General features: G+C 34.4%; 1 protein-coding gene across 6 annotated transcripts in view; it reads right to left on the bottom strand.

The window, feature by feature from the left end:
* The window catches only part of CEP290 (centrosomal protein 290), an 88222-nt gene that overhangs the window by 9828 nt on the left and 54618 nt on the right, over positions 1-23776 (bottom strand). For 4 of the 6 annotated variants that reach the window (XM_087449122.1, XM_087449123.1, XM_087449124.1 and 1 more), the window contains 12 exons: positions 21703-21916; positions 20629-20766; positions 18084-18305; positions 17607-17729; positions 13789-13934; positions 13298-13453; positions 10514-10637; positions 5750-5884; positions 4102-4188; positions 2299-2463; positions 1613-1735; positions 433-605 (listed from right to left, as the gene is read on the bottom strand). In XM_087449122.1, coding sequence (XP_087305248.1) covers positions 433-605; positions 1613-1735; positions 2299-2463; positions 4102-4188; positions 5750-5884; positions 10514-10637; positions 13298-13453; positions 13789-13934; positions 17607-17729; positions 18084-18305; positions 20629-20766; positions 21703-21916 — 1806 coding nt within the window. Of the gene's footprint in view, positions 1-432; positions 606-1612; positions 1736-2298; positions 2464-4101; positions 4189-5749; positions 5885-8899; positions 10040-10513; positions 10638-13297; positions 13454-13788; positions 13935-17606; positions 17730-18083; positions 18306-20628; positions 20767-21702; positions 21917-23776 lie in introns of those variants that run through there. The other 2 variants (XM_087449127.1, XM_087449126.1) reach the window with 2 other exon arrangements.

Here is a 23776-nt window from a genome sequence, read left to right as displayed (position 1 = left end):
ATGCCACAGGTATACTGACAAGACAGCTCAATGGTGCCTGGCTTACACTTGAGGTCGAAAATGAACACAACAAAGAAGCTGAGTTGTAGTGGAGAAAAGCCGCGCCCAGGAGAAGCCGGGCGCCATCAGTCCAGGCTCACGGCTGACAGCAACTTCATGATGCCCACCGGCTCCGACGCCCTCAGCCCAGCCCCAGCTCTGCTCGGTTCCACGCCCTGCCACACAAGTCAGTTAAATATTTTAAGGAAGAAAAAGATTCTTTGGCAATGCTAGGACAGAAGAAAACTAAGTGAGCATCATTTTAAACAAACATAAACATTTCATCTGGAAAGAACTAAGTTAATCAGAATAGTGTCATTTTCTTTTCAAATAATGATGGCAAAATTTAGAACTAATTAAACTTTCTGCACTTCTTAAGCTATTTGTTCCTACCTTGTAACAACAATTGATTTCCAGCTCTTGCTGTCAGCACCTTCAAGCTGTGGACCTCTACTTTCTGCAAACTGCAATCTCTTACCAGTCTCTTCTAGTTGAACTGTCATCTTCTCATTTAATATCTCTAAATTATTCTTAGCTATCCGCAATTTCTCTGCCGCTTCAGTTTCCTATCATTAAGAGCTAATTAGTATATTATGACAAAGCATAACTGTTCTCAAAGATGCAATATATTTAAAATTATCACTACAAATTAGAAAACAAAAATAAACTGGAGTTCTAAATGCTGATTAAAATTCCAACAAAAATCCAATGTTTCCTTTACTCCAAAATAGCAATATGATCATAATAATCAGAATAGCAGATCACATACATGAGGTTAAAAAAAGACATTTACAAGTACTTTACTGTAGTGCTTACTTTAAGTTTGTCATTTTCTTTTGTTTGGCTGCTTCAAATTTGTTTGTAATATTTTTAGAATAATGAGATCGCTCGTGTCTTTACACATTGAGAAGTTGTTTTGTTTTGACTCCCTAATACTTGACATAACTAGCTATAAGTACAAACTATGTGTAAGTACCAGAGATTATCTCCACTATTACACATCCACATTTAAAGCACAGTATCACTCTGACCTCACTACTGTAACTAGTTTAAAAATATCAATTTCAATTTACTCACTGGATCATTCATAAAAATAACAATACCTATTTGTCTGGAGCAAGGAATATATTTTGCTACTTAAATAGAAATTTTACTTTCTGTTTAATAGTTTCATTTACTCCTTACTGTACTTTAGGCATTGTTCTAAGTCATATGCACAAATATTACCTCACTTAAACCCCACAGCATCCCTGTGAAATAGATATACTTATTATTCCCAATCTTACAGATGAGGAAATGGAAGAACAGAGAGGAGTTAGTAGCTTGCCCTAGTTCCCACAGCTAATAAAAAATAGAGCTAGGATCTGAATCCCAGGTGTAGCTTCTACATTACACTGCCTCCTTATTACTTTTTTATTTTCAATGTTCTTCATGGTGAAAGGACTGTAGGTATGAAAACACAATTCTTAAATCTCTTAATATCTACTTTGAATAGACATCTTCATCAAGTTTTTCCAAGATGTATTAGTTAGTTAACATACAAAATAATTATAATTAGTAATCAAAGTCATACTTTTTTAAGTTCTTTACGGAGCCTTTCATTTTCAGCAAGAATTTTCTCTGTGCCTTTGGTCTTGGATTCATAGCGCATGCTCAACTGACGTCCAAGATGAACTTTAAGTTTTTCTAATTCAGCCTAGTAATAAAAAAAACTATACATTATCAACACAAGGAAATAAAATAAAAGATGATCTTGTAAATTCATAAACCTTAATTCAAAGTAGTTTTAGAGACCATATTTGACATGATTAGAATCAAAGCCTTCTCTTTAATACTGGTCATCTAGAACAGAGTTTCCCAATTTTGGCTACACATTAGAATGAGACGATGACTTTAAAAAAAAAAAGTCACAATACCTATGGTAGGCCCTACCCCCAAATAATCTAATCAATTTCAGGATTGGGGGTTTAGGCATCTGTATTTTTGAAAATAGACAAAGTTAAATTATTTTATGCCACCAAACTAAGAACCAGTGGTCTTGAAATAATAAGATGACCAAGTGGAGCTACTCTTAACTCTTAGTCTTGTCTCCAACAAGTTCTTTCTATTCATGTAAAATATCTACTGCATCCATTAAACAGTAGATATAGCAATATACTATATATTTAAATATATAGTATATTTAAAATTTTTCTAAAAAAATTAATAAAAATTATAATAGTAAAACATTCCATACAAATAATCACATTAAAAAATTACCTTCAACTTTTCATTTTCCAGCTCAATATTAGCCATTTTTTCACTGGTCAGTATTCCCGATGCTTTTTTCAACTGTTCATTTTCCCTCTGGACTTTTTCAACTACTTTTTTCATTAAACCAATGGTTTTTTCTAGTTCTGGGATTGTCTTTCCACTTCTACCAGACTACAAAAGAATATGTTAGCTTTTCATTTAATCAAATATTTTAGAAAGTATAATATAAAATACCAATAACATAATAGGTTCATTATTATACTCATTGCTGATTCCTAATATTTGAAGCCAAACCTTGTATTACTTCAATTCATCATGACAATAACCCTATGAGATAGGAATTATAATTCTCACTTTACATACAAGAAAATCAAGACTCAGAGAATTTGATATTCCTAAAGACATGCAGCTAATATGTAACACCTTAGTCTAGCCTTGATGTCTGTTCCAAATGATTAAACCTAAGAACCTAAATATTCTATTTAGCTAATATTCTTTCCAGCATACCAGAGTTTTTTTCATAAGGAATAAAACCACAAAGGAAAAATTGTGTCTTTAAAGAGCTCACGTGTTAACAAATTCAAATTGCAGCATAACAGAGGCAATTTTCCCTAATAGCCACTGATTAGAAATTCAGGGCCAGCCAGCCTCAATAGCCTAGTGGTTAAGTTTAGCATTAGTTCGGCGGCCTGGGTTCAGTTCTCGGGCGCGGACTTACACCACTGTCTGTCAGTGGCCATGCTTGGTGGTGGCTTAAGTACAAAGAGAGGAAGAATGGCAATAGATGTTAGCTCAGGGTGAATCTTCCTCAGCAAAAAAAAAAAAAAAAAAAAAAAAAATCAGTTTCTGTCAAATATAAATAGAAGAGACATCTGAAATAAAAAACCTGGCGAAGAGTTACCAAAAGAGATGGGTCACAAATTAACAAGTTTACCTACTTATAATTTAAAACAAAAAGTTTTTTAATAGTTGAATAAAATAATATGTTTTTTGCATTTTAGTCAGTATTCACATCGTGCAATGAATAACCCTAAAACATAAACTTTTACATAATTTTAATATATACTGTCCTAATTAATGTAGATAGAAAAGGCCAAATTAACAAAAAGATTTTTATTTATGAAATGAATGTTGGTTATTATCAGCAAGATATTGTTCTAAATACTTTTCTAATAATACTCTTCATATTGTCACCAAATCATTATATATTTAATATTATTATTTGAATAAGTTTTTGCATTATGATTGCTTCCATTTGTACCATTGGCTAACATGAAGTCAACAAGGGCTTAAATCTTTGGCATTAGCCTCATAAGCAATTATTCATTGTAAAAAGTGAATACAAAATAACATGGGAAGAAAAACAAGAATACAAAAAAAAAAATTGGGAAACATATGTACAGAGCATTACACTAAGAAGTTGCCATGGATATCATAAAAAATAGTTACAAAATATTAGAATCGAACCAAGGAGCAGTTAGCAGTTACCTCAATGAACAGAAGGAAGATTCCTGGAAGTTAAATATTTTCAAGGCGTGGAGGGATACGCAATGAAAAAAGAGATGATGGGAGTCCAAGTGAAATAAAAAGCATGTAAGGTGCGACAGCTGATAAAGTACACCAACTTAAAACACAAGGAAAGGTTAATGACAGTTTACATTGTAGATGCAGCAGAATAAAACCTGGAACCAGAGGCACTAGTAAAGGCACATCACTACTGTTATGACATAACCAAACATTTTTTTTCTCTTTTCTGGCTTATCACTTCTGAAACCAAAACAAATGTATGGCATATTCTCACATACTCACCCCTCTAACATGGCCAAGTTTCCGCTCAACTTCTGCTTTTCCTTTCTTAAGAAATTCACACATTTCCTTCAAATCTCCTACTTGATTCTAAAAGATTAAAGCAAACACGTAACAATTTAATGTAGCTACAGCCATCAGAAAGGAAAGGCAAACAATTCATCTGAACTATCAACCTCTTACAGCCCAACTGAACAAGCGGGTCTCTACAGCAACAGGGAGGATTTTAACAAAGACATATGTTGAATTAGAGTATATTAATACAAGAGTATTTTGTACATGAATTTCAAGAAATATTCTCTTGAAATATTTTCCACATTATTGCCTTAGTATACATCAAACTTGGATTTTACTGTCCCCTAAATTACTTTTGTAGATCCTTACCCATATGATACAGACCAACAGCTAACTGAATTTTTAACACTGGTTCTACCAGTGTAAAAATCAGAATGAGAAGCAGGATACAGCTTAATTATATAATTACCAGTGGAATTAACAGACTGCTAATATTCTAGGTTAGAAAATAGAATTGAAACAATTAGCCAGCCAAGAGAAAAAAAGTTTCCCATAAATAGGATAAGATTTGGAAAACCAAAGACAAACTTTTTATAAACATCAAAATAAAATGAAATTTCTAAAAGAGACAATTATCCTAATACTTTTTAATTTTTTTATTTTCTATTGTTTTTCCGTTTCACTGATTTCTGCTCTTTATTATTTTCTTCCTTGTACTTATTTTGGATTTAATTTCTTATAGCTTTGTGTGTGTGTGTGTGTGTGTGTGTGTGTGTGTGTGTGTGAGGAAGATCAGCCCTGAGCTAACATCCACGCCAATCCTCCTCTTTTTGCTAAGGAAGACTGGCCCTGAGCTGACATTCGTGCCCATCTTCCTCTACCTTATATGGGATGCCGCCACAGCATGGCTTGACAAGCAGTGTGTTGGTCCGCGCCGGGGATCTGAACCCGGGCTGCCAGCAGCGGAGCGCGTGCACTTAACCGCTACACCATGGGGCCAGCCCCCTAATACTTTTTTAATTTAAAGACTTTATTTATAATTTTAGAGATATCCTAATATTTTAAAGTGTGATGACTGTTAATGAAATATACAATCTTCTTGCCTCAGGGCATTTGAACTTGCTATTTCTGTTGTCTGGGTCTCTTTTTCCAGTATCTGTATGACCCACTTCCTTATCTGTCCCCTAGCTTTCTGCTAAAAAGTGATTTTATTAAGAAAGCCTTCCCTTACTACCCTATTTTATATAGCAATTCCCCACATCCCCACCCAACACACACATTCACACCCTACACATCAACCATACTTTTTCTCCTTGGCACTTAACATCAGCTGACACACTATATATTGATTTGTTTATTATCAGCCTTCCCCACTAGAATGTCAGTTCTGCAAGTCCAAGAACCTTTTTGATTACTGATGCCCAGCACCTAGAAGAGTGTCTGACACAAGGCAGGCCCTCAACAAATAATTGTTAAATGAACAAATGAAGAAAGTATAACACCACCATGATATTCTACAAATATGAGTTTTTGACTTCTTCATAAGCTAATATGATATATATATATATAACAAGTAGGGAGAAAAAAGTTTTCAGGTATTAGATTTCCTAACTGTAATAAAGAACATTAAATTTACCTTTAATCTTGGCAAATCTTTATTTGCTTGTTCAAGTTGAAACTTTAGTTCAATATTTTCAGATGACAACTTCAAGTTCTCCCTCTGGAGCTCCTGTTCTCTTTTACAATGATCATCTGACTCTATTTCTGAAGTCTTCAGGAAAATGAAGTTAGGAATATTTTTAAGGTTTAATAAATAGAACCTGCATAAGACATACTGGATAAGAAAACACTATGCTAAAAGGGAACATTTTTCCTCAAAGGAACATGAGAAAATTAGAGAGCTCTAGAGAAAACAACCAACCAAAAATAAATAAGTTAAAATATAAAACCTGCAGGAGAAAAGGTAATGTAGTTTGTTTTAATTGATATAGAAAGCAAAGTTAAGTATAACTTAATAACATCCATGCATTTAATGCCTCCATATATACTCTCATAATGATTAAACTAATTTATGGTAGTTCTTCCAGTCCAAAAATAAAGTATGACTATTATCTAAATGTTATGGGTAGTAGTATCCCCCGCTCTCATTCACATGTTGAAGTCCTAATTCCCAGTACCTCAGAATGACCTTATTTAGAGATAGGGCCTTTTCAGAGATAATCAAGTTAAAATAAGTTCATTTGGGTGGGCCCTAATCCAATCACTGCTATTCTTATACAAAAGAAAAATTTGGACACAGAGACATGTATAAAAGCGAGACAACGTGAAGACACAGGGAGAAGATGGCCATCTACAAGCCAAGGAGAGAGGCCTGGAACAGATCCTTCTCTCACAGCCTAAAGACGGACTCAACTCTGCCGATCTTGATTTTGGACTTCTGGCTTCCACAACTGTGAGAACAAGCCATCAAATCTGTGGTGCTTTGTTATGGCAGCCCTAGCAAGCTAATACACAAGGCTACAACAAGAAGTGCTTCAATTCCTTCCTCCTTCAGAAGGCTTTTCCTCATTCCTTGAGCCAAAGCAACCACTCTCCCCTCTGAAATCCAGTAACACTATATTTGCATTTCTCTTGGCATGAATCCACCCTGGGTTATTATTTCCCTTCATTTTTACTTCTCATTCTAAAGGATCGGTTATTTGAAAGAGAACTCTGTGCTTGATTACTTTTTCTGTAAAGTGGGTACAGTACCACCTACCTCATAAGATTGTTATGAGCATGATATGAAATAATTGGTGAAGGCACTCAGCACAGCTTTAGTTTTTTCTCTCCCATCCCTTTCTCTATCTACTGGCTCGATGGACTATCAAGTCAATAACTCCACAGACATTACAGTGGTTAAAGTATAATATTATATAAATACATTTATTATACATGGGTCTAAAACATTGTTTTAATTAGCAGTAGGTTAAATACATTCTGATATATTCATCCTTAGGTGGAAAAAAAAGTAAAAAAAATATGTATGTTTTCTTTGGCAAAAGGCAGTAAAAGTAAAGAAATTAGAAAATAGGATAGAGAAAAGTAAAGACATTCTGGGCTGACATTTGATTTTGACCTGAGGGCATGTAACAGAACACCGGCAGAAACATTCCACGTGTCCCCGATTTCTATTTGTTTGAGGAAATGCACGTGCGTGTGAACATACATAGTGGCACATATTTGTTGATGTCTGTAAACTAGGAATATGTCCCTACTTATTCTCTGTCAGATAGCCCAAGTACACATTCCAATTCTACTACTATTACGTTAACACTAGGCAAATCATGTCACTTGTAAGGTCCTCAGTTTTTGCATCTTACAAATGAAAGCATGAGACAGGATAATTTTTAAGGTCTCTTCAGACATGGAAATCTGTTAATTCCCTGTCCCTGAGCTCTTCTGTCTCCTTCACATCATCTCTTCTGGCCATGATAGATATCTGATGTAACAAATGATAAATATCACTCACAGAAGAGCATAATTCTATTTGATGACTACACATGAATACATTTTTTAACACAGTTCTCCTCACTAAAATATAGATGAAATTATTTATGTAAGTGAATGTGGATCATTTCTTTCCTCTTATTCTCAGAAAACAAAACTAAAAGTATTAGTTGAAATTGTCCATATTTCTGGAAAATAAATTCTAGTGAAACTATTCTATGAAAGTAATATAAATAAAATTCTTGGATATAATGAATTTTATGAGATTTTCAAATTGTTTTACAGAAGAGGAATGCTGTTAAAAGGTATACACCTCTAGAAATCGAATTCTTAGTGGAGGGCAGTTAACGATAACACACAGTGGAAATCTCGAATTCTCAATTACTTATTATCAAGTGAAAAAAAGAAGCATTACGAATCTGGATAAAGAAATTAAATAAGAATGAAGTCACTTTCATCCATTTTCTCTTAATTTTAATTGTTTGGTGTTAGTCGATGTTTTGAGGACTTATGGTGACTAGAATATCTGAGGTGGAAAGGATAAAGAAAAAAAGATAAATGCTACTTAGATTTCAACTGGGAACAAAAACAAACTTCTTATTCTGTACCACACGTAAACTGACCAAAAGTAGTGTGTACATAGAAAGTTCATAAACTATGGAGTTAGACCTGCATTTAAACCCTGCTTCTGCATCTTCTTGATGACTAGAGATGTTACTTACTCTCCAAGCTTCCCATGTAAAATAGGAATAATGTTCTGCAAAGTACTGAGAAAATTACACCTAGGCACAGAGCCTAACACAACATATTAGATAGCAACACATGTAAGCTCCCTTTCTCATTATAAAAACGTATCTATTACAATACATGCAAAGGGCCCGGGCCCATGGCTGAGCAGTTAAAGTTCCACGTGCTCTGCTTCAGCGGCCCGGGTTTGCAGGTTTGGATCTCGGGTGCAGACCTACTCCACTCACCAGCCAGGCTGTGGCGGTAACCCACATACAAAAAAATAGAGGAGGACTGGCACAGATGTTAGCTCAGGGCTAATCTTCCTCAAGCAAAAAAAGAGGAGGACCAGAAATGGATGTTAGCACAGGGTGGATCTTCCTCAGCAAGAAAAAAAGAAAAAAAAAAGCATGGCAAAAAGACCACTAAAGGAACTTGCTATATAGAATGTCACACAGCATCATAACAAATTTTTACTGATGTTATTCACTGTAGCAAAATTTTACTTGTAGTGAGATTTTACAGCATGCTGAATTAGAAATTTTTAAGGCAAAATAAGCACCTCTAGTGGCTGGCCCAGTGGCGTAGCGGTTAAGTTTGCGTGCTCTGCTTTGGTGGCCTGGGGTTTGCAGGTTTGGATCCTGGGCACAGACCTATGCACCACTTGTCAAGCCATGCTGTGGCAGCATCCCATATAAAGTAGAGGAAGATGGGCATGGATGTTAGCTCAGGGCCAATCTTCCTCAGCAAAAAGAGAAGGATTGATGACAGACGTTAACTCAGGGCTAATCTTCCTCGCCGAAAAAAAAAAAACCAAACACCTTGAAAGTGCCTTATTTTTGTTATTCTGCTATCTAATCTAATACTTTTTAAGTGAGCGCCAATGGTAAAACAGTGAGTACTAAAATGAATTAGGAAATACATAACCACTAATTTTTTGTAGGAACTAGTCAGATGTTAGAGTTTAAGGAGAAGTTTATTAATAGTCAACATTTTTTACAAATCCTACACAATTTTTTTCCATTTGCATCATATACATAGACTACTTGCTATTAGAAACCTCAGCTAACACAGAAATAAAGGACTGCCGTTACTCAAACCTGGGACACTTCATTTCTTGGCTGGGCTACTATTCAGTTTCAGAGTTTGCCTGTGCATCCTCAGCACATTGAGTCTCTGCAGCAGCAACGGTGGCGTAATCATGGTCCTCCCCAGCAGATTCTTCTGGATCCATATGGTTGCTGTGATTCACATCTTCAGCTATGTGTCCCTTTCCTTTCTCATTCTTGCCTAGATCATTCTCTTCCTTGTTTTTATGTTCCTGTTTATTATTTTCATAACAGTCTTGATTCATTTTCTCAATTTCAGGATCTGGCTCATTTTCAAAATTGGAATTGAACTCTGCCAAGGTACCATTAGTTGATCTAAATGGAATTGCTTCACTATTTGGTCTTGCCTCAGATTTATTCACCTGAGTGGGATCTACTTCTGCTTTGTGTTTTTCTTCGTTACTGTAATATCGTTGACTATTTCTAGGTACCTGATGATATAAGTTGCCACTGGCATCTATTCCCTTCCCAGTTTTAATTCTGAGCACTGTTATGGGGTTTTTTTTGTTCCCGTGTAAAGTGTTCTTTTTGTGAAAAATATTATGCCTGTATTTATTAACACTGGCAGCAAGGGTGGAAAGCGTAGTTGTGTCACATAGATTCTGCTTGAAGCAGAAGGAAGAGAAGAAACATGAAAAGAAGAAAAGGAAAAAAAAATAAAAACAGACACACTGAGTGTTTTAAAATAAGATACAACAAACAATTCTACACTAATGATTCTTTATAAAGAAAAAGCAGAAACACATAACACACGTTTGAATGGAAGTAATGCTGTAACATATTTTCCTATTTTATCTAATTGTATGTTCTTGCCACAGAAAAACTCATAACTACATTTAAAATCTCCACAAATCATTTGTAATGAAGTTTTATGTAAAGTATAAGAATATTAAATTTATTGTTATTATGTAAGAAGGAGTAAAGAAGTTAACATACATCACTGGCTAGTAAAAACGGAAGTTGAATTTATTACATTAATATCAATGAGAGGGATCTACTGTTTTTAGCCACATTAAGGTAGAAGTTGATTTCACTTTTAAACTTTAAAATAGAAAAACAAAAAGATGTACACTTACTGAGGGCCTAGAATATGCCGCCTTTGAAAACTGTTTTTCTAAAGCATGAAGTTTTTCTTGGAGGTATTTATTTTGTAAGCGTAAATCTTCTATAACAGAATCTCGAGGAAGAGCTTGATGGGTCCTATGAACAGCAACCACAGACTCTTTACTACACAAACTTCAACTTTTCACTGTTTTACTATTAAAATACAGGAAAAAATATGTATTTATTAATATTGTATTTATTTTAAACTCTACAAAACTTGCAAACTTCACAAAAAATAAATTAGGACATGACTCTATTATAAAATGATCCTCTACAGAGGATTCACTTCAGGGCTCCTTTAAACTACAAGTTAAAAAGTGTATTTTGATTTTTAGAAATACATTAACATTTTTAAAGAACACGCATCTATTTATATGATTGTGTAAGATAGATGAATTAAAATACCCACTATTTTTAAAACATTATATAATAATTTCATAACATCTATGTGCTTCTCAAGAAGTTCAAGGATTTAAAAAGCCTCTTAGTAGTGCCAGATAATAATCTGTTACTTCAAGTCTACATTTGTCAGCATGGCCTACAAGGCCGTCTGTAATTTGGCACAACCACACCTATTCAACTTAATCATCCAGGAGTCTACCTTTAATTAGGCAAATAAACCCCCTCTGACCCACACGTGAAAGATTCTCTCCTGCCTCTACATCTCTGCAAGGGTTCTGCTTTCGTGGAATGTCCTTCTTCCCTTTAATATCTAGATCTGATCATAAAATTCACAATTCACGCTTGAGCTGAGAGAGCATACAAGTTCAATCTCTTTTATAAAGTCTTCTCCAATTACTTCAGCCTACACAGATTCACATTATTAGGGAAAAAAAAGAGCAACTGAACATCTAAAAGTATTAGGTTTCAAAACTAAAATATTTTGACCCTTAGTAAAACTGCAAAGGAGAATAAAAGGGTTTAGTGTTGTTCGAACATATGTTTGGACCACGGAAAACAAGGAAGAGAAGGAGCTACAGGTGAGACCACACAGTAACTATAAATAGATGTGAAAAGAAAGAAGAATTCTTGAATCACTGTTTTCTTCTCCATGGAGGAGGAAAGTTCTGAAGGACTGAAGAAACAATGACTTAGAAGGAAAGGAGATGGAATGTAAGTTAGAAGCTCATGAGTATTCCTTTAAAGGCGTTCAACTTCATATGTTCCCATTACATTCATATTGACACAATCATAGACATTAATAAAGAAGCACTGAGGGTAATTTTTGAAGATTAATGGAAAGGAAAACAAAGTATGATAAATTTAAGAATAAATTTAAGTATCCTCATATCCAAATATTACAGGTAGGTACCAGTAATGATTATTAACATGATTATAGATCGTTTGTAAGCACTTAGAAGTGGAAGTAACAAATTACGTAAAATTAATCTAAATTGATCTTGGAAAAGATGAGTGAAACAGAAAATTATAAATAGTTTTAATTGTTATTGTTACTGGACATGATTTTATTTTGCTTCGCATGACTATGACTATATCAAAAGACAAAGCTTGGAAAGAGACAGTAAAACAAAAAAAATCTCAAAGGCTCTGCTAAAGAAATGACATGACGGGTTCTGATTCTAGGTAAAATGGAGTAGACACATCCAATCTTGTCTCTCCCAAACGCATGGAGCAGCTATTTGCGGACTTTGAAAAGTATGTATTTTACAGATTGGGACAGAATGGCAGAATGTGAAGTATCAGCAAACAGGTGGTGGATTTACCTTTTCTTTTCCTCTGGTAGTTCTTGGCCTAAACGCAACATTGCTTGAAACATGAAGGTGAGTGTTAGTACCGATGGAGAGAGCTCCAGGGAAGCCTTAAAGTTCTAGCTCGAGTAAGGATAAAGGGAACTCACAATACCCACAGAGAGTGCGAAATTCCTCATTTTTCCCTTCTATCTGTTCTCTCATGCCCCAACCCTCAAGCAATCCCATGGTGGTGGTGGCAGAGGCTGCAATGGCAACCCACAGGCACCAAAATTTTTAGGGAGGAAAATCTTCTTCTCCAACTGGTAGAGCTGTGATTGGTAAGGGGGTAGTGCGAAAGTAGTTTTCCCCCACCCCCTTTCTGCCCTCCTGCTGCTTGCTTAGTTGCAGACATGTGCACAATTGCTAAAGAGCACAGTGTAACAGGGTAACTAAAGCCCCACATTTCATTCTAAGCACTGAAAAGAGGAGCCCCAGAGAAACAGAGGGATCCGGGAGATCACAGAAAGGCAGGAGCTCAAGAAGGGACCCTGTAAAGCTGTTTATGAACTTCTGGGCTCACCCCTGAGCTATGCATGTATAGATTTGATCCTAATCAAAATATCAAAGATTCTGAGAATTGGACTAACAGACAGGAGACAGCCCATGTACCAAATTGTCAACTGGGAGGTGCTCAGACAGGACAGATCCAAATACCACTGAAAAGGCTTTGAAAACAAAAGAGAGATTGGAACCCCAGCCCACAGAAAGCAGATTGGAACTTGGGGTCTGAACCTGCTAAAACAAAAATACAATTTTTGTATTTATAAAATACATTTTCTATAGAATTTAACCAAGATCCAGAGTCTCACAAATGATCTTCAAAAGTTCAAGAATATGATCCATATTATGTGGCATACAAAGAATCAGGACTATATCAATTCACATGGGAAAAGACAATCAACAGAATCCAAGCTTAAAATAACACACATTTATTACGTCAGTTTCCATGGGTCAACCAGTTTTCCTTCATTATAATGGACAGCACATTTCCATGTTATAGCTTACCTCATATACGATATGTCATTTTCTAAGTCAAGATTTCTCTTTTTTAATTCTTCCAATTCTTTTTCTGACTCCAAAGCTCGCACTCCCATAACCTGATCAACAGTCATGCCAGTTGCTTTTAGTTTCCTCTGCAAACTAAGTTTCTCTTTATCAGCTCTGTGGGATTTAATATAAAATCATGAAAATATACCACTCACTGTTTGGCTTATTCAATTTATTAAACTGCCGCTTACTCATTACAAGACCAATATACAAAAATTGGATCATTCTGTATTTGCTATGAGCTAACTAATTTCAAAATTATAGAAAATTCCATTTATAAATTATTAAAATATATTTAAAACACATCTTAAAGAGAAAAAGTCATAAATAATAAATGATAATTAAAACTAGACAATTTCTTTTATTATCAAGTACAATAAAACTATATAACTTCCAGGTCAATTAAAGACTTTATATATTAATTAGGTTTACATTAAATTTAAACTCACTTGGCAAAAAGATCCTTCAAAGTATTCAACTGCTTTGTTAGAATATAGACTTCCCCCTCTTTCTCTTTTAACTTGTTTCGAATTCCCTCTATTTTGGTTTGCCATTTTTTACCCTCTTCCCACCTAATTAATTCTTCTTTAGCACTCTGTAAACAATAACAAAGGAGGAAGAAAATTATCAGTATTATTTTAAATTTTATTTTAAGATTTATCAATTACAATTTACTAGAACAATGGTAAACCAACGTTTCCTAGAGAATATGTAAATAGGTTCATTTTGCTATCTTACTTCTAGAATCTTTAGGCACGCCTAGCTATTAGCAAAAATGCCCTTCCATATAAGTATTCTGTATTCTATAACTTGACAAATGAAATTCTGGGCAACAGTTCAGACTAACGCCAACACCCTTAAGAAGTCTTTAAATGAAGATTCTAATACAGATGGTCATGACTACAGTAAGCTTCTAACAATGAATCTATATGTATAAATGACCAACTCAACTTTGTCACCCCACAGCAATCTCCTAGCATCAGAGCCCCTTCAAATCTGCAATGCACATTAATTCTCTTATTCAATAGACATTTATGTAGTGCTAACCATGTGCCAGGTACTACTCCAGGCATTAGGAATAAAACCAATGAATAAACCAGACAAAAAAACCCTATCTTCATGGATATTACAGTCTAGTTTATGATGACTGGTTGGGTGAATCAGGGGAACGGAGCAAAATATAGACAAAAAACAAGAATAAACAAATTTTTTAGTATGTTAGTTGGTGATAACTGCTAAAAGGAAGGTGGGGCAAGGAAGAGAATTAGGACATTTTAGGGGTAGGTGTCATGGTTTGTTACAATTGAGATAAAAGGTCCAAGGAAAGTCTGTATAATGCAGAACAGTCTCATGTACTGAACAACTTTCAAATGTCCTACTGGATATGAACAGAGTTTTTAACTACTACATGAGTCTTAGCTGTGTAAACTCAGAACATATATCTCCATTCCACCAAGCAATTTTATATTGCTTGGTGGAATATTTATATTTATTTTTATAATATTTATATAAATATATTATATTTATATTTACTATATACCGAATTTTCTAGGAATACAACAGCCATATAAAAGGAAAGACTGTAGACATCATTTTGCTGAAAACTGTACCAACAATTGCCTATCATTTTGGAAATCAAATCACAAATGCAAAGCTATTGTGACATATGAGTTACCAACACAATACATTTGTATCAGTCTGCATTTGTAGCTCTGAATTCATGTTAACGGTACCTAATGGTACAAGCAATATGACTACTTCATTATGTTTTCTAGTGTAGTCATGCCAGAACAGATATATGTTGAAATATGAAAAATACATAAATATATTTATTATTTTTATAAATTATTTTTCTTTTATGTTTCTCCTTGATATTTCATTTAGGGCATTTATGATGATAGTTTTGAAGTATGTATGCAGGTAGTTAATATTAACCATGAATTTCATTTGGAACAGTAAATGGGACATTATGAAACACTGTAATTATTATAAAAGGGAATGTGGGGCTGAAAGGGTTAACCATAGTTTAAAGTTAAATGGCCAGTTTTAAGTCCAATGCTCAACTAAGATAAGTTGCCTTATCAAACCTTTCTTCTTTGATACTGCCCAATTTTTTAACTTATTTATTTAGTTCAGCTAACAAGCATCCTTTAAAAAAAAATGGAAAAGCTTTAGTAAGTGTTTGATAGCTATTAACTTCCTTTTTTCTGAAATATATACAAAGAACTTTGTGTACTTCCAGAAACATAAATATTAATCGTGGGCATAAAGTATGGAGAGAAATCACTCTGCAGCACACAGTGCTTTGTAGGGATTAGGCAATTCTAGCCCACCTGATATCATCTTCCAAAGGAAGAGTGAGGGAAGCAGGCTGACATAACTTAAAAATAACAAAGGCAAATGTCACTAAGGGTCTGCTCTAGACTGAGGGAGAAAAGTGGAGAAGAGAGGATGGGGAGAGAAGTTCTCTTTTCATATTTTCTGTACCAATAGTCTCTCACACATAGACTTCAGAATAATGTTACTGGATTTTAAAATTTTCATTCATTCAACAAATACTGAGCATATACTACATGCCAGAGATTGTTCTAGGTGCTGGGGATACAACAATAAACAAAACAGGCAAAGTTCCTGCCACCAAAGCTTGCAGTCCAAAAGATGAACACACACGTAGGGAAATCTCCAGTACGTCAGAGAGTAATAAACGCTATGGAACAAAGTAGCATCATAGGAAACACAGGACTGCAAGGCACGGGGTAGGTTCTCTTATCTTATATAGATAGGCTACAAACACTGTTTATAGAGAAAAAGGTGTTGAAATTTCAATATGAAAGCATTCTTTGAGTATAAAAACATTCACAAATTAGAAATACCCAGCATTGTGTAATATCACTAGATTCCTGGGTAAAGATTTTAATATTAGTGTAGACCTCTGTGTTCTCTTTTTATTTCTAGTTTGTAATAATATGGTACATTGGTATGGACTTGATGGCTTACAAAAGACTTGCACATATTATTTCGTTTCACTGTCAAAATAATCTTGAGAAACAGGCAATGCAAATAGTATTATTTCTATTTTAAGGAGAAATAAACTGAAGCACAGAAGTTAGCCGTCCAGGCAAAGCCACAAGGCTACTGAGGTATTCTGATAAGAATCAGGTTAGGAACTGGTATCCAAGGATTAGACCTATGACCAAGTAGGGAGGCAGCAAAGAAAGCAATCTAGAAGAGTAGGAACATTTTGATCTCATAGTTTTCACCAGCAAAGCTTCTGAGAGCAAGTATGTTGTTGCTCTATGTATATAAATGCAAACATTTTCATCAAAATTATACTGACACTGATGAATTTTCATAGGAAAAATATTTTTTGGAATATAATAAAACATTTTAATCCCACTGCCATTTTCTATTCAGGGCCATTAAAGATACTTAATTTTCTTTTCTATTTTCATCTTACTGGATATTTTCCGCATAAATTGTACAATAAAAATTTTTCCTAACCATAGCTCCTCCATTGTGATTTTCTTCAGGGACAAACATTACTACTTAGCACCAATATTTCCCAGGTCACTTTTGATATTTTCAATGCTCCCAACAAGATATAAGTCGTCAGTTCATTATTTACAACAAATTTAATTATATGTATTTTAGACAATTTTAGTGTTTCTTTGGGTTGATAATTTCTATCAGTAATTTTTATTACAAAATAGTTTACTAGTTAACTTGTAAGAAAATTTTAAGCAATTTTTCTCACATTACAGAATCAACTTATGAATAGGTTGGTTATTGATTATTACTGCAAATATACTCCAAATCACTTTGTTTACCCTGAAATGACAGTTTGGTCTACTGAAGGATAAAAAGGATACATTTGGGTCAAGGTAGAAGCCTAAAAACGCCCCGCTTTCTTTCCCAAAGGTCAAAAGCATCAATCTACGTAAACAATTAAATTGGGGAGAAGAAGAGATAAATACAGTTGGATATGTAAGGTGTGAAGGGATTTTGGAGGTACTATAATGTCAGGAAGATGACATGCAGATGATGTAGCAATTTCTGAATAAGAGTTACACTATAGGTGTCTCCTCAAGCAGACTGTAAATTCCTAAAGGACAGAAACTTGTCTTAGACTTTTCTGCATTATCCAGTACCATTTATAGTATCTATTAGGTCCTCAAATTAATAGAGTGTATTATCTGTCCATTAATTATGGAGTTAACTTAGTCTATCACTACCGTAAATACGTTAATCAGTATCTTTCTTCACATACCTTTTCTTTCACAGGCTTTACTTCTACCTCATCCACCTTTCTTTCCAGTTGGCTTTCTAGCTTTTTAATTTTCTTTTGGAGTTCTTCAATTAAACTTTGCTTATTATCTATCAGAGGTTTGCCCTGAAAAATAAGATGTATTTTTACATTTTACAAGTAAAAAAGTATCAAACAAAATACACAATAAATATTCCAACTATAGAAACTTTCTGAAGCTAGAGCTAACCATACTTTCTAAATGACATTATTGACATATAACATGGTAGCTGCCTCTGCATTTTAATAAAATATGCTATTCTAGAACCAAAAATACAATAGAGGTCACTGAAAAAATTAGCTACATTAATCAAAGTGATTTGAAAGCTTGTTCCAGCAAATATCATAGACGAAATTAAAAAGTGGGAATAAACTACTACCTATATATTGTAAAAGACAAGCTATCAGGCAAAGACATTTCAGAATTTAATATAAAATTACCTGTAGTCCATTTGTTAGTCTTTTAATTTGCCTTTTCAGTTCATCATTCTCTTGATCAATCTCATCTTTCTCTCTAAGCATTTTACTATAGGCTTTTTGTTTCTTTTGCAGTTCATTGGTTAAGTCATTCAAATTATCTGTTAGTGAGCTTTCTCTGTTTTTACTTGTTTTAAGAGCTTCTTTTAATTTTGAGAGATTTTCATTTAAATCTTCAACTTGTGACTAATATAAGATAAAGAAAGGTTTAACTCATGACTCTTCAACAATCAATGATAAAAGCAAAATAAACAGAAAGTATATCATAGAAAGTTTCAATCTAAGTTTTTAAGTACACAAGGGAAAAAAAAAACAACCACAAACTACATGTATTTTCCATTTTCATTTCAAATGAATCAAGACTACTTCGAGGAAAAAAATAAAACAAAATATGAAGAAACAGTCTGAAGCAATTCATTTTCAACACCCAGAAACAAAATTTTATCAAATAAGCAAATGTTTCATTACAGCTGAATTAACTAAAGAAACAAGTACATATCAATGTACATGGCAATATTTTAAACACCACGAAGCATAATAGTAGTATAAAAGAAAATCTTACTTCAAGTAGTTTCTAATCTACTTTGTAAAGACAGGACATGAAAAGGTAACTCGTAATACTAGACAGTACGCATAAGCCACTAGAAGAGAGTTCTAGCTGTCCTATATAGTAACAGTGATGGGAATACTTGCACTTAATACACGTTTTATTGAATAAATTATTATAGGCCAAAAAGCATTACTAATAACACTAATCATAAATTAGTAGTAGTATAATGCAGTTAGAAGAAAAACATTAACTGTCCTGGAGAAGGCAGAAAAGGCTTTGAAAAAAAGGACGTGAAGAATGTGAAGAATTCAGAAAAGATGACATTTGAGGCAAAGAGAAAGATATTGAAAAAGACATCAACAAAGGGCTATTTCTGCTCATACTTTTATTTACTTAATGGATTTTTACTGTCAGCTATGCTCACAACCTTGACAGGTACAATAAGAGATTTAAAAAATCTGAGTAGGAGGCCGGCCCAGTGGTGTAGTGGTTAGTTTCGCGTGCTCTGCTGTGGCAGCCCAGGGTTTGCAGGTTCAGATCCTGGGCGCGGGGGCCCACCCGGTGGCGCAAGTGGTTAAGTGTGCACACTCTGCTGCGGTGGCCTGGGGTTCGCCGGTTAGCATCTCGGGTGAGCACCGACGCACCGTTTGTCAGGCCATGCTGTGGCGGCATCCCATATAAAGTGGAGGAAGATGGGCATGGATGTGAGCTCAGGGCCAGTCTTCCTCAGCAAAAAGAGGAGGATTGGCAGATGTTAGCTCAGGGCCGATCTTCCTCACAAAAAAAAAAAAAGATCCTGGGCGCGGACCTATGCACTGTTTGTCAGGCCATGCTGTGGCAGCATCCCATATAAAGTAGAGGAAGATGGGCATGGATGTTAGCTCAAGGCTAACCTTCCTCATAAAAAAAAAAAAAAGTATGAGTAAAATCCAGTCCCTACACAGTTTAATGGTGGTGAGGGGCATGTACAAATAAATCAAGAGTAAATCAAAATTACAAACAAAATAAAACATACAAAAAATAGGTATTTCGAGCCAGCCCTGATGGCCTAGCGGTTCAAGTTCGGTGCGCTCTGCTTCAGCAGCCTGGATTCGGTTCCCAGGCACAGAACCACACCCCTCATCTGTCAGTAACCATGCTGTGGTGGCAGCTCACACAGAAAACCTAGAAGTTCTTACAACTAGAACATACAACTATGTACCAGAGCTTTGAGGAGGGGAAAAAACAAAAGAGAGGAAGATCGGCAACAGATGTTAGCTCAGAATGAATCTTTCCCAGCAAAAAAAAAAAATAGGTATTTCTTTTTACTCAGAATAAATTATACGAAACTTTGTGTAAAGAAATTTGAAAATCATTATGAAATATGTATGTTTTGGAAAAAAATGTTTCAATGACCAAACCTAATGATCAGGTAAGAAAATAATAAAATACACTGTCAAAAAAAAAAAAGTCAAAAAAAGCTTCAGAGTCTGGCCGCTCTATAGATTAAATGTCAAGGACTACATGATTTCCATAAACTGTTTCGGGGGGGAGAAAAGAAAGCTAATTAACTCATACTATAAACCAGCAAAAACTAGATAGAAAATTCTGATAAGGCAAAAGGAAAAAAACAAACAAAAAAAATCTAAACACCTATCTCACTCATCAACATAGAAGTAAAAATCCTAAGTAAAATATTTCCTAAATTTAATTCTATTAGGAAGAATAGCTTATATAATGACCTATCCTTTGCTAATCTCCAAGATAACAATCAGCACGTGAGTACATATAAAGATACAATCAGCACGTGAGTACAATAAAGATACTCATTGTTCAAAATGTATGTGTCTATATCTATCCACCAATAATTCATTAGAATAAATCCCCTATTCATTATCAAAATTACTATATATCAAAGCGATTCTCTTCCAAAGGAGTTATCAGGAATTTTGTTATATTAATGCACGTGTTGATGCTCACTTTTAGCTCTTTAGTATGTCGATCAACAATTTGTTGAACATTGAGATCTGCCTCTTTCTGAGAAGTTGCAGAAATAACACGTTCTTCAGCTGCTGCTGTCATTTCTGCCCGGAGTTCCAAAAGTGCTCGACTAAGTGCCTAAAAATTACAACATATATAAATTTTCTTTTGAAAAATTTATATTTTATATTAGCAATATGTAATACAGAAAGTAAACAAGCTTTATTACTTTCAACTATTTTCCTAAAATATTATGTGTTTAATCAAACGTAATTCACAAACAACCCAACTTTGTCAAATGAATTTCCTTGGTAATTGCACTCAATTCTTTCCAAATTGAGTGTGAGACTTCATATCCTCAACAATTTAAGAACCCAGTATTAAATCAAGTAATTTGTATTACAAAAACCAGGTACGTTTTGTTTTCAAATATCCAAGGTTAGATATTTATCTAAATTACTTAGCCCATACTTCCATGTGAAATTAATTGAATTTAAATAGACAAGGAAAGTTACAAGATAAGAAAAGGCTTAAAATTCACCAGTAAATTTCATGAGCTAGCACAGAAAAATAGCAGCACCTTCTAAAACAACTGAGTATATCAAATCTGAGATAAATTAAAAAAACTAATAAATCAGATAATCCACTGACCAACTCCTTCTCATAAAACTCTGTGATCTCTTTCTTTAATATTTCCTCCTCACTGTCATATTTCCCTCTTAATCCCCAAAATTGTTCAATTATTCAAATTGTTCAAAATAGCCTCAGTAGGAATGAAATCCCAGTAGAAAAGAAGAAATAATAGAATTAAGATTTCTCCTTATTTCCTACAGATAACCTACAAATCAGAATGATGACTACATAAAAAGATAAACTGGACTATATCTGCATTTAAAACACCACCAATAAGGCTATGTAAAAGAATTATCTTGAAAGATTCTGCTTAACAGCATAAGATAAGGCTCATACTTTTTATGACAACAGAGAGATATATGCTATCATCTTTTACAAGTCTTCTCTAAAAGCAATCTACCACATGTAGCTCCTAAATGTTGATAATTTTCTGTTACTTACTTTTTGTTGTTTCTCTTTCAAGGCTAATTGGCTCTTTAGCCTTTCTACTAGATTTCTCATTGTAGTTGTTGGAGCTCTTGAATTGGCTTCTTTTTGAGCCTGAAGTTCAGATTTTAAACTCTCTGACTCCTTTTGTGACTGGGCCAGAAGACACCTTAAATCCTCTACTTTCGCTTTCATTTTTTTCACTTCATCTGCATGATTTTCTTGGAGCCTAATATAAGCAAACATACATATTTAATGGAGTGCTTGCTGCAATTAACACTTGGATTGATACAAATTTTATAAAGAGCAAATGTTTGGTACTAAGTATCCTTACAACTTAAGTCTTGATCAAAATCCAAAAGAACAATTCTTTTTTTTTTTTCCCTGAGGGAAAGCAGCCCTGAGCTAACATCCATGCTAATCCCTCTCTTTTTGCTGAGGAATACCAGCTCTGAGCTAACATCTATTGCCAATCCTCCTCCTTATGTTTCCCCACAGCCCCAGTAGATAGTTGTATGTCATAGTTGCACATCCTTCTAGTTGCTGTATGTGGGACGCGGCCTCAGCATGGCTGGACAAGCGGTGCGTGGGTGCGCGCCCGGGATCCGAACCCAGGCCGCCAGTAGCGGAGCGCGTGCACTTAACCGCTAAGCCACCGGGCCAGCCCACAACAATTCTTTATTTCACCTAACGACTCAAACTTAACATAAAATAGACTTTTTTCTTCTAGTTTCTGTCTACTATTTTTAGCAATAATTACATCATGTAATTTTGTGGCTGTAGACAAGTAACACAGAGAACAAACAAAATAGCACTTTAAATACTATGTCTCCTGCAAGATGTGATGGCTTCCTCTATATCAGGGTTTCTCAACTAGGGCACTATTGACATTTTTACTGGATAATTCTTCGTTGGGGGTCGGGGAGGAGAGGCTGGGGCGGTTGTCCTGTGCATTGTACGATGTTCAGCAGCATCACTTGCTTCCACCCACTAGATATCAAGTTGTGACAATCAAAAACGTCTCTAGACACTACCAAATGTCCCCAAGGGAAAGAAGGAGAACAAAATTACCTCAGTTGAGAAACACTGCCCTGTACTGTCATGTTGCAAAAACAAAATATAAACTTTCACAGAAATCACATGTACTATTAATTTGTTCCAAAGTCACCAGTATTATAACTAATATTTGTATCTATATATATGAAAGTAGATACTATCAATAGACTTAGTTAATTCAATTAATCCTCCTGCTCATTCAGCATTAATAAGTCTGATACACTGAATTATATCCAGTTCACTGTGCATATAGACACTGCATTAATAAGGTCATCAATATGGAGATTAAATATAAAACTTTGACCAGTGAGAGGAAGATTGCGTTAAGCCATGAACAAGTGTTAAACACTCTGAGACTTGTTGCTTTAGCAAAAACTTGTCACTTTAAATAATCATCAAATTGTGAAAATATACAGTTTTACTAAAGAAAACATGCAGAACTATAATTTCCTGAGACATTAAAATATGCATACCAATGTGCACACACAGAATAAAAGTATAATTTTAGGCTAAAATGAAATGCTAAGGTACAAAACCACTTCTCAAGTATTTCATGTGGCACAAAAATAACATATACAAGGTAATTTCAAAGGACGATTATTTTCTACACCCAGGAATTAGATTCAAAAGCACAAACAATTTTATACTCAAAAACATGACAGAAACTTATGATACGAAAAACATCTCATGTATAAAATCTAATAGAATGGGGAAAATTAGACTGAAAAGATACCATATGCTATTGCTAATTTTCTTTTCTTTTAGAGAATAATATCTTAAAAGTGGCAGCTTTTTAACAAAGCAAAAGTAGTGTTAATTTTGTCAGAGGCATCTTTGGTAAGCGAATAAAGAATCAAAGTTCTAATAAGAGCTTCAAAGCAGGAATCAAATTATAAGTCAAGTAGTTAAACTTTCTCATTTTTTCAGATAGGAAATCAAGGCCCAGACAGTTAGTTCTACAATAATTACAAAATATATAACTATAACCTATTTTAGGTTTAAAATCTGTATTCTGATAAATTGGTTGAGCAAT

Source organism: Ceratotherium simum, chromosome 25, assembly GCF_057802395.1.
Source record: "Ceratotherium simum simum isolate JZ-2026a chromosome 25, ASM5780239v1, whole genome shotgun sequence".
In the NCBI taxonomy this organism is placed as follows: Eukaryota; Metazoa; Chordata; class Mammalia; order Perissodactyla; family Rhinocerotidae; genus Ceratotherium; species Ceratotherium simum.
The sequence above is the reverse complement of the archived record's forward strand: the minus strand, read 5'-3'. Positions and strand labels throughout refer to the sequence as shown.